This window comes from Blastomyces dermatitidis (assembly GCF_000003525.1).
Source record: "Blastomyces dermatitidis ER-3 genomic scaffold supercont1.2, whole genome shotgun sequence".
NCBI lineage: Eukaryota > Fungi > Ascomycota > Eurotiomycetes > Onygenales > Ajellomycetaceae > Blastomyces > Blastomyces dermatitidis.
The window spans coordinates 3,310,298-3,322,982 of NW_025544775.1; the positions used below are offsets into that span (position 1 = coordinate 3,310,298).

Here is a 12,685-nt window from a genome sequence, read left to right on the forward strand (position 1 = left end):
TTCGGAAGAACATATGACCGTCGGATAATAACGCGGCCGCTTCCGAACTACTAGCATACGCGTACAAATGTAAAGGGGCCCTAGCGGCCGCTAATTAATTTAGCGTACGAGATTCAATATATAAGAAGCCGGCGTACGCCTGTAATCGTACGCTGGCTTAAGCAACCTTTGAATCACATAATTATAGTTGATTAAGTATTCACAGCTCAGATAACAGTGAATAATCTTACTAAGACTCTGTTATATCAGAAATATACAGAATTTATCAAGATACTAGACCTAGTTAATATATCAGATATTATTGAGATATAAGTAGAATAAATAATCTATCTTAATATAATCTCTACAGATTTATCTACATACTTTTTACTATAGATTTATCTACACTCTTTTTTTTACAGCTTCAATTACACTTTCTTTTACATGTTACATTCACTGAAGAGAGTGTGTCAGAAAAAAGAGGTTATATACTACTGAACATCATTAATATCATATTACTATAATATTTCTCATTATTATCAGCTTACTATAATACTCATCTAATACTTACTTATACTAGCTCTCTTGAATTGCACATATATTTTACTATAAATAGCTCTATCTTTTGTATGAAATAGATATATTAGATAGTGCACAGAGAATATAACAAGCAGATCTTGATACACATAAGATTCATATGTCTTCAACATATTCATCCGTGACACCCATTCCGACACAATGTTATCCTCCAAGAAAATTCGATATCACGTGATATGTAGTTGAAAAACACGCTAGCCTGTATTTAATTAGCGTCAGTGGCGGCTCTGTTCTTGTCTAGATCGCGACTAGGACGAAGGATTATTAGTCGCCAGTCTCAGTTCATCCACCCTGCTGAGCTGCGCTCCGCATCAACACTACCCGAAGCCTTACCCTGCGAATATTCCTTCTTTAAGCGGATGGAATAGGGCCTTCCTGGTGCTGTGAAAACCCCAAACTATCTGCTCAAGCCGTCACGTTCTGGGCCTCTCTCTGGGCATCTCCGCCCGCAAATCCGCCGTCGAAATCTTGCCCAGCATGGAGGATTACGAAGAAGAATATGGACAAGATGCCTACTATGACCAAGATGAAGGGATTACATCAGAAGACTGCTGGACGGTGATTTCGTCCTTCTTCGAATCGAAGGGTCTCGTGTCGCAGCAGCTCGATTCTTTCGATGAGTTTATCTCGACGACTATGCAGGAGCTGGTGGAGGAGCAAGGACAGGTAACACTCGATCAAACTCTGGCTCCTTCTGAAGATGAGATAGACCCGGTAGTTTTGCGACGCTATGAGTTAAAATTTGGCACCGTGATGCTTGCGCGACCGTCGATGACTGAAGGCGATGGCGCTACCAGTATTATGTTGCCACAGGAAGCACGACTTCGAAACCTCACATATGCCAGTCCTCTCTACCTTGGGATTACGAAGAGAGTCACGGAAGGACGAGAGCGACTCATTGCCGAACGTGATGATGCTGAGCAAGGGGAAGAGGATCACGATGAGGAGAGGCGGAGTAGGGGAACATATTTGCACTGGGAGCCGAAGCCTTTGAATGAGGATGAGCCAGAAGAAGAGAATGTTTTTATCGGAAGAATGCCGATTATGCTGAAGTCGAAATACTGCATCCTCAAGGATCTAAATGAACAGTCGCTCTACAACTGGAACGAATGCCCTTACGATTCCGGCGGATACTTCATTATCAACGGCAGTGAAAAGGTTCTTATCGCTCAGGAGCGCAGTGCAGGCAATATTGTTCAAGTTTTTAAGAAAGCTCCTCCAAGTCCAACACCATACGTCGCGGAAATCCGAAGCGCGATTGAGAAAGGATCCAGAATACTGTCCCAGCTGTCAATAAAGCTTTTCGGTAAAGGTGACGCCTCCAAGGGTGGCTTTGGCCCAACGATCCGATCTACGCTACCTTACATCAAAACCGACATCCCCATAGTTGTTGTTTTCCGGGCTCTAGGTGTGGTGTCTGACGAAGATATCCTCAACCATATTTGTTATGACCGGAATGATACGCCAATGTTGGAAATGCTTAAGCCATGTATCGAGGAAGGGTTCGTTATCCAGGATCGTGAGGTAGCTCTTGACTTCATCAGTAAGCGAGGCTCTTCCCCCACAAGCATGAATCATGAGAAGCGGGTTAGGTACGCGAGGGATATCATCCAGAAGGAATTCCTTCCGCATATCTCTCAGAGTGAAGGTAGCGAGACGCGGAAAGCATTTTTCTTGGGATATATGGTGCACAGGCTTCTCCAGTGTGCCCTAGGTCGTCGCGATGTTGATGACCGCGATCATTTTGGAAAGAAAAGACTGGATTTAGCTGGCCCGCTACTTGCCAACCTTTTCAGAATTCTGTTCATGAGAGTTACCAAAGATCTTTACAAATACGTCCAGAGATGCGTGGAAACTAATCGGCAACTATACCTGAACATTGGCGTGAAGGCAAGCACCTTATCTGGGGGTCTTAAGTATGCTCTTGCTACAGGTAACTGGGGCGAGCAGAAAAAGGCGGCTAGTTCCAAGGCTGGTGTTTCGCAAGTGCTAAATCGCTACACATATGCCTCGACCCTTTCCCATCTTCGCCGTACCAACACACCCATTGGACGTGATGGCAAGATTGCGAAGCCTCGACAACTTCACAATACTCACTGGGGACTTGTCTGTCCGGCTGAAACGCCGGAAGGACAAGCTTGTGGTCTTGTTAAGAATCTGGCTTTGATGTGTTATATTACTGTTGGTACACCAAGCGAACCGATTATTGATTTCATGATACAACGCAACATGGAAGTTCTAGAGGAGTTTGAGCCTCAGGTGTCGCCGAATGCGACCAAAGTCTTCGTCAACGGTGTATGGGTGGGAGTTCATAGAGATCCTTCTCATCTTGTAAACACAGTCCAATCGTTGAGACGACGTAACATGATTTCCCATGAAGTCAGTTTGGTGCGAGACATTCGAGACCGGGAATTTAAGATCTTCACCGATGCTGGACGAGTCTGCCGGCCTCTCTTTGTGGTTGAGAATGACCCGAAGAGTGAAAATTGTGGCTCTCTTGTGCTATCCAAAGAGCACATCCACAAACTCGAGGCGGACAAAGAGCTTCCACCAGATTTGGATCCCGAAGAGCGCAGAGAACGGTACTTTGGCTGGGACGGCCTTGTTAAATCCGGTGTTGTTGAATATGTGGATGCGGAGGAGGAAGAAACCATTATGATTGTCATGACACCCGAGGATTTGGAAACTTCAAAACAATTACAAGCTGGATTTAGTCTTCCGGAGGAAGATAATAATGACCCCAATCGACGAGTCCGATCGACTCTTAGCCAAAAAACGCATACCTGGACCCATTGTGAGATCCACCCCAGTATGATTCTAGGTATCTGTGCCAGTATCATTCCGTTCCCCGACCACAACCAATCCCCACGTAACACATATCAAGCTGCTATGGGAAAACAAGCTATGGGTGTTTTCCTCACAAACTTCGACCAGCGGATGGAAACGATGGCAAACATTTTATACTATCCACAAAAACCACTTGCTACAACGCGGTCTATGGAGTTCCTGAAATTCCGCGAGCTTCCTGCTGGGCAGAATTCAATTGTAGCAATTGCTTGCTACTCTGGGTACAACCAGGAGGATTCTGTGATCATGAACCAGAGTAGTATCGATCGTGGTCTTTTCCGGAGTCTGTTCTACCGAACCTACACAGACTCCGAAAAGATGGTCGGTATGACTGTCGTGGAAAGATTTGAAAAACCCATGAGATCAGACACCCTTCGCATGAAGCATGGTACTTATGATAAGGTCGATGATGACGGTATTGTTGCTCCTGGTGTTCGTGTTTCGGGTGAGGATATTATCATCGGGAAAACTGCTCCCTTGGCACCTGAGGCAGAAGAGCTAGGCCAGAGGACGAAACAACATACAAAACTCGATGTTTCTACTCCTCTGCGTAGTACCGAGAGCGGTATCGTCGACCAAGTTTTGGTCTCTACGAGCAATGATGATCTGAAATTCGTCAAAGTTCGGATGAGAACTACAAAGATTCCTCAAATTGGAGACAAGTTCGCTTCTCGCCACGGCCAAAAGGGTACCATTGGTATTACATATCGACAAGAAGACATGCCCTTCACTCGTGAAGGCATTGTTCCGGATCTGATTATCAATCCCCACGCCATTCCTTCTCGAATGACCATTGCCCATTTGATCGAGTGTCAGCTTAGTAAAGTTTCGTCACTCCGTGGATTTGAAGGTGATGCAACGCCATTTACAGACGTGACAGTAGATTCCATCTCCAGCTTGCTCCGTGAACACGGCTATCAGTCCCGCGGCTTTGAGGTGATGTACAATGGATATACGGGCCGAAAGTTGGTCGCCCAAGTCTTCCTGGGTCCAACTTACTACCAACGCCTACGACATATGGTCGACGATAAGATCCATGCCCGCGCACGTGGCCCAACCCAGATTCTTACACGCCAGCCTGTGGAAGGTCGTGCGAGAGACGGTGGCCTTCGATTCGGAGAGATGGAACGCGATTGTATGATTGCTCATGGCGCCAGCGCATTCCTAAAGGAAAGATTATTTGACGTGTCTGATCCATTCCGTGTCCACATCTGCGATATCTGCGGGCTGATGACACCAATTGCGTGAGTTTCTTCATACCATAAATTGACCATTATGTTTGTCCTGTCCCTCTAGATGTTTCAACTAACCTAGTTACCAAAATAGGAAACTCAAAAAGAGCGATTTCGAATGTCGGGCTTGCAAGAACAAGAACAAGATTTCGCAGGTCCACATCCCGTATGCTGCCAAGCTTCTTTTCCAAGAGCTAATGTCGATGAATATCGCCGCACGATTGTTTACGAAGCGGTCCGGGGTGTCTTTGCGATAATGTTAACCCGTGCCATTATGCATGTCTTGATCACCTGACCCCAATTCTTGAGGGTTGGCCATCCAATATTCGAACATGCTACACCTCCCAACATTTGGGAACCCGCATTGTACACAGGAGAAACTTCTTCTACACTCAACAGGGGTTCTCCTAAGAAAAGTTGTACTTTTAATTAGCAAGGTTCATTTTTACCCTTTTTATTTTGTCGTTACCATCTCAAATCCTCTGTTTCCAGCCGATTTCGCGATTTATGCAAATCTTTCCCCTTTTTCTCGACTTTCTCATACAAACATGAGATAAAAATACACGCAGTCCCGTCAACGCAAGAGGCAAATTCCCCTATACATTTCTTCCTTTGGCGTTGTTCATGGCGTTTCTCGAAATTGTTGCCGTTTCCGTTTTTGGACTTCGAGAAGGCGAAGGTTGGGGAAAATTTGGAATGTTTCGACGGAAGGAAATACCTAATTGAATAGCAGGCAGGTCACACAGTTTTAACATAGGCGGGTTTATTTCTTGGTCCTCCCATCCCTGCTTTGCCTCTTGAGCTAATAATGGCTGGTGATGAATCCAAAATATCACCTCAACCTTGATTCTGCCTCGTCTTTTCATTCTCACTCATGTAGTACAGAAGTGGCTATCATAACAGGATTGATTAATACATACATAAAGCTACTTAAGGGCCTGTTCGGTGACCCCGTCCAGGGCCATATAAGGCTATACAGTTCCAGGTTGTACGGCCCTGGACGGCTCTGGCTGGGGTTATATACACACTAACCTGGTTGAATAAGGTCTTCTGTTTAGTAGATTCTGTGTGTAACTTCATACAACTCACCAAGCATGTCAAGCTGACAGTCAGATTCATATTATAGAGTTCAACAGTGTATTTAGTTGAAAATGTGATAGATTTGAACCTATTCAAGTTAAATCTGCACTGTATACACTGGAATGAGTTGCAATATCTGCTGACACATTTCAGAGTGACTGTACAGCGTTCAGAGATCTGCAAATATTATCAAAAATCAATAATTATACTGTGTAACTGTGATAATGCAACTTAAAAGACAATACAATAGTATTTATATCATAGTCAGTAGCTTATAAGACTTGTTACTACAGAAGTGATTAATCAGAACATTTTAACTGTTTGATCTGATATATGATGTATGTATTATGATTTATTTCATAGTTTTCAATTTATTACTCAGTTGTTGAATTTTAATTCTCATTTACTATGTATTAAAAATATGACTCAGATAAATATCAGTACATTCATTGTATTAATTGACTGATTGAGAAGAAATACTGAGATTCATAAATCTATGTGATTCAAAGGTTGCTTGAGCCAGCGTAAGATTATAGGCGTACGCCGGCTCCTTATATAATTAGTGAGGCCGCTAGGGCCCCTTACACACTTGTAAGTGTATTCAGAAGCGGCCGCGTTATTATCCGGCGGCCGCACGTTCTTCCGAACCACATCCTTCCTCATCAAATTGTTGGCAGGAAGCAGAAAACTTGACCTCGCTAAGTGCGCCACTTGACCTCGTTATGTAAGCTGACCTCGCAAATGTGGCCCGTGCCACTACCTGACCTCGCTCAATACATCTTTTCTTGTAATTTGAAACCACTCTTTCTTTCTTAATTATTTACCATCAATTCTACAATCAATTCAAAATCAATTTAAAATCAATTTAATACTGAAATTATTCTTGAATTTAATAATAAAGTAAGTGTTTATATAATTTACACTGAATTGATTATTAACTGATTTTCAATCAATTATTAATTACTTAAATATACAGATTGAATTTATTTTATTACTATATGTGTATAAGGATCTTAGGGCATAGGGCATGGTCAGGTGACTCACACAAGCCTCGCCACCTCATATTCACTCATCACTCATCTCTAACTTAGATAGCTTCTTTCTCTTCTTCTTCTTCTTCTTCTTCTTCAAGATTCAGTTTCAATATGATCTAGTATACTGCTGCTATTCACCCTGGTAAAGTTAATCTTCATCCTGTAACATTACTGAATCTTCTCATCTCACTACCAGTCACGGATCTGCAGCATTTTTTTTTCTCTACATCTTCATATGCAGTGTCCTGCAGCAAAAAAAATGGCACTCAGTCAAATCACACAAATTCAAGCTCTTACAGATCAAGTCAATGAACTAATCACTCAGAACTGTCAAATGACTGATGCCAATGCACAACTGATCTGATGTTTGGAAATGCTGAAAGTCATCACTCACATGAAAGATGCACTCTCAGCTCAGATTCATCATCAACTCATGGCTACTGTCACTAAGGTGAAATTGCGCGAACCAGATATCTTTGATGAGACTAGTGACATCTGTTTCTGGCTACTGAATATGAATGACAACATTCATGAATGTCTCATTATCAATGAAGTCTTCAAAATCTCTTTCAGCATCAGCTATCTTAGCCCTAAGATTCATCAACGCGTTCAGTGAATGTAAATGAAACATGACATGCACATCACCACCTGGGACATTCTGAAGGTATGGCTCTGTGACAACTACTGAGAGACTAACACAGCTCTCACTGCAGAGCTACAAATGAACTCTCTTTGTATGCAATACAATCAACATGCTGTGAACTTCATTGCTGACTTTGAGATCATTGCAGCAGACTTGAAGTGAAATGATTCTATACTATGTATCACATTTCACATCAAGTTGATAACATCAATTCTTCACCAGATTAACCAAGCTTACTTTAATGCTTGACCAGCATTCTTCACTGAATGGAAGAAGGCAGTCACAATGATGAAGAGTCATATTTCCATATCACATCAACTCATCTCACAGAACTGCTAAGTTAAATTCGATTTTACATGAGATAATACAATCTCTAATATCACTGTCAACAGAGATTGTTCCAGATCACCACGCAGTAGCAACAAGAATCCGGACATCACAGACAATGAATACTGAAAACATCAATGTGAAGGGGCCTGCACCTGGTGCGGATGAATGGGACACTGAACAGCAGAATGCCGCACTCATCTAATGTCAGTCTCTATACATTCATCTGTAGAGACCTGTAACCGCCAGAGTATCTCTATGCCTGTGATCATCAATGATCACTCACACACAGTCTCTTCAGGTCATGCTGCCACACGCTCTTCATTCTTCTCTCCAAAATCAAAAAATGAATCAGCACATTGCTAGGGGCGGCCACATGCACTGATAAGTCTCAAGTCAATCCCTTCACTCAGCAGATCAATGAATACATCTTATTCATGAAGATCATTTGCTATGACATACTAATCCTCAATACCGCCCCAGCTCTCAATAACATGATACATCTTATACACCACATCTACAACACTCTTTCTAACATAAAATACCTCAGCTGTGCCACTCTCTCAGCATTAGTTGACTCTAGCACAGAGTCAAATATCATAATCTCAAAAGTGACAGAAGCATTAAATGCTGTTAAAATACCAGTAGCAGAGGTCTCTCTGAAGAATCTACAGCACTGCTCATATCAAACAGCTCTCTTTATCTACAAACTTGCTCTGTTGAACCCTGATGAACAGCTAATCACACACTACTTCCGCCCTATGTCAATGACCTTACCCCTTATCCTAGGCATGCTCTGGCTACATAACACGAACCCCAACATTCATTGAAACACAGGCCAGATATTCAACAGGTTCCAGGTACATTAACAAGATGCAGAAGATATTCTGTCATGAGAATCTCTCAGAGAGGAAATGATTCTCATCATAGCCTGATTACAATTCTCTGAACTAACACAATCAGCATCAGACACTCTGTCACCTCAGTTAGAGGATTTTCAGAATGTTTTTCATCTACTCACAGCAAACTTCCTCCCCCTCTGTTCTGATGCAGATATGAAGATAACTTTGATGAATGATAAGACTCTTAAGAAGAGTTCACTATATAATATAAGTGAGAAGAAACTACAGCTTCTGAAGAAGTACATTGATGAGAATTTGAAACAAGAATTCATCCAGCCTAGCAAAAGTCCTCATGCATCCTCAGTATTATTCACTCTCAAGAAGAACAGCTCTAAAAGATTTTATGTTGACTACAGAAATCTAAATGCAATCACAGTCAAAAATCAATATACAATACTTCTAATTTCAGAGCTTCTGAAAAGATTTAACAGAATTCACTGAGTCACAAAGTTAGACCTGATTCATGTCTTTCATCTGCTATGAATTGCAGAGGGTTACAAACACCTCACAGCTTTTAAAACATGTTATGAAAATTATGAATATCTGGTTGTTCTCTTCAGTCTCTACAACTCTCTCAGTCACTTTCAACAGTATATTCAGACAGTTCTTCTCTCATACATAGACAAATTCACTGTGGTCTACATAGATGATGTTATCATATACACAAAAGATGACAGTTCAGAGGCTCATTGACAACACATCTGAAAGGTGCTTCAGAAACTCAGACAGGCTCAGCTGATATGCAACCTCTTCAAATGCTACTTTCTACAGAAAGAAATTGACTTTGTGAGCTATATAATCAGCTGTCACAGCACAAGGATGAACTCAAAGCATGTAAAAGTTATAGTATTATGACTCATCTCTAGATCTATTCAAGATGTCTGTGAATTTCTAGAATTCTGTAACTTCTATCACTGCTTCATACACTGCTATAGCAAAGTTACTCTATTAATGACAAATCTGCTGAAAGTTAACAAGATCTTTCAATGAACAGACACTGAAGGCTTCAGTTTTCAGCTGCTGAAAGATGAATTTATTAAGATCTCTCTTCTCATCTTCTACTCTAATGAACTAGGAATCATAATCTTCTGTGATGTCAGTGACTATGTCATAAGTGAAATTCTCATGCAGAAAGAAGCAGATGAATATCTACACTCAGTTGCATTCTACAGCAGGAAAATGACAAATGCAGAACATAATTACAGCACATATGACCAGGAAATGCTGACTATCATAGAGTCAATCAGACATTGAAGTCACTTCATATGAAGTAATTATTATGAAACAGTTATTTACAGTGATCACAACAACCTTCTTCTCTTTCTAACAATCAAAGTACTCAGCTGTTATCAGGCCTGCTGAGCACAGCATCTGAGTGAGCTAGACATTGTCATTAAGTATAAGAAAGGCTATAAAAACCTAGCAGATGTCTCTAGCCAGTGTTCAGACTACAGATCAAAGTCAGAGAAGTTGATAGAGCTTAATAACAATTTTCATCACTTTCTGAACAGATCACAAGATCATCTTCATTAAGTCAGAATAGCTGCTATATTGATAGCTGCAGACATGTATTATAGTGATGACTTCACTTTCAGCCTGCTTTTAGACATTATATGTCAGCATCTTCTGAAGAACCTTGAATCTCTTATCTCTCTTACTGATCACAATCATCTAGAGAATTGAGCTATTGAAAATGAACTGCTTTTCTATCAGAATTATATTATAGTCTCTGAATATCTTCTTACAAAGCAACTTCTTCTAGAACACTTTCATGATGCTTTCACTGTCAGTCACTCTGATTCTCATTGAATATACAGTCTAATTCAATGCTGATTCTATTGATCTCACATGTGCTAAGAAATTGATGAATATTGCAAGAAGTGTGAGATATGCAAGTGTGTAAAACCTATATCACACTGCACATACAGTGAGTTAACACCAGTTTCTATTTCAAATGTCAACTAGTATACAGTCATACTTAACTTCATCATTGATCTTTCTAAATCACTCTGCACAGTAACAGAAGTCATCTTTGATGTTATTCTAGTCATTGTCTGCAAATGGTCAAAGAGGTCATACTACATATCTACAGTCATCAATATTACTTCAGAGACACTCACTTATCTTTTTATCAACAACATAGTTCATCTACATGACATGTCTGCTATTCTCATCTCAGACAGAAATCATCTATTCATCTCAGAATTTTGACAAACTCTCTCACAAACTCTGAGCACAGATCACAGACTTTTAACAGCATATCATTCACAGACTGATGAATAAACAGAAAGACAGAACTGAGAGTTAGAAATCTATATTCATCTTTATATAGACTATCTTCAAATAAACTGAGTGAATCTTCTAGCTCTTGCAGAGTTTGTATACAGCAATTCAGTTCATTCAGCACTAGATGTCACACTCTTTTTCATAGATCTAGAACATCATTCATCACTGCTAACTATATCTGACTTCTCAGTCTCAGAATTGAATCACTCAGGCACTGAATGTCACATGATACTAATCAGAGAAGCTCAAGAAGAGGCTTACTCCTGCCTACTACATGCTTAAGATCTCATGGCTCACTATATCTGCAACAATTCTCAAGAATTCAAAGAAGAAGATCTAGTCTTTCTCAATGATAAAAATATAAAAACAAGACATCTCAACAAGAAGTTGAATCATAAGTTTCTAGAACTCTTCACAGTGTAAAAACACATTGACACTCAAGTCTACAAGCTATCACTACTCTCATCATACTATATACATGATGTTTTCCATGTCTTCCTTCTAGAATCTCACAGAGTCACAGAAATCAACAACAATCACACACTCTCAGAGATCATTCACTCAGAGATAGATAATGCAGATGAAGACTATGACATTGATGAGATTCTAGATGTGAAACTTACAAGAGGAAACAAAGTCAAGTTTCTCATACACTGACTTGGAAAAGAACCTCAGTTTGATGAGTGAATGAACCCTGCTCATCTCATCAATGCTCAACCACACATAGAGACCTTCTACAAGTGCTATTCACACCAGCTGCAGCCTCTCTCACTCAGCAACACCATTCTCAGCATGCCAGTCAGAACAATCAATCAAGCAGGCATGCTTCCTTCATTTCAAGTTCAATATCATGAGTCACAACAATATCAACACAGTGATCTAATACAACAATCAGCACTGGACCTAGGGCAGGGCTTGTCCCGCTAGCATATAATCCTAATACATAGTAGGGCCGGGAGTCCCCACTACTGCAACCTCTAGGGCAGGGCATGTCCCACTAGAAATCCCGGGGCAGGGCTTGTCCCACTGGCTATGACTAGGGCAGGGCTCATCCCACTAGCAATGAATTCCCGCCAGCTGCAACTAGGGCAGGGCTCATCCCGCTAGCAATGAATCACAAATATTAATATATCACATATGTATGTATTTTTAACCACAGAAGGAAGGACCCGCGGCGGAGGTGAGAAGGCAGAATATAAGGATCTTAGGGCATAGGGCATGGTCAGGTGACCCACACAAGCCTCGCCACTCCATATTCACTCACCACTCATCTCTAGCTTAGATAGCTTCTTCCTCTTCTTCTTCTTCTTCTTCTTCTTCAAGATTCAGTTCCAATATGATCTAGTATACTGCTGCTATTCACCCTGGTAAAGTTAATCTTCATCCCGTAACAATGTGGCGGGCTGCGCCCGATCAATCATATAGACTATTCTGTTACACTTCACAGATTCCACATACGCTCCGATCCTCAGCCATTCTCGATTGCCAATCCTCGGCCGCCACAAACGCGTACACTTCAATTCTCAGCCATTCTCAATTGCTGATCCTCGGCTGCTATGAACGCGTGTATATTCTTCCACCCTGAAGCTTCACTACATACACGTATAAATATCCACCTCAATTGCTGATTCACATACTTTCTCTTTCCTTTCTTCTTTAACATTTTTATCTTTGTTATATAAGATCTATCAATATTATATCAATCTATTCAGCATAGACCTCTTATACTATAAAAACATTCATCATCTTCTTATTAGA

General features: G+C 41.0%; 1 protein-coding gene across 1 annotated transcript; it reads left to right on the forward strand.

Annotated features, from left to right (window-relative positions):
- Positions 1–633: 633 nt before the first annotated feature.
- On the forward strand, positions 634–6,106 carry BDCG_01765 (DNA-directed RNA polymerase II subunit RPB2). Its single transcript, XM_045417298.1, has 2 exons — positions 634–4,667; positions 4,750–6,106. Exons 1-2 carry the CDS (start codon positions 1,054–1,056, stop codon positions 4,910–4,912), a joined length of 3,777 nt encoding a protein of 1,258 aa, XP_045274156.1. The 5' UTR covers positions 634–1,053; the 3' UTR covers positions 4,913–6,106.
- The last annotated feature ends 6,579 nt before the right edge of the window (positions 6,107–12,685 follow it).

Bases quoted from the DNA above. Each gene is read 5' to 3' on its own strand.
- BDCG_01765 (XM_045417298.1), top strand. From the start codon at position 1,054: ATGGAGGATTACGAAGAAGAATATGGACAAGATGCCTACTATGACCAA. The intron at 4,668-4,749 runs GTGAGTTTCTTC...TTACCAAAATAG, and splicing joins GGGCTGATGACACCAATTGC to GAAACTCAAAAAGAGCGATT.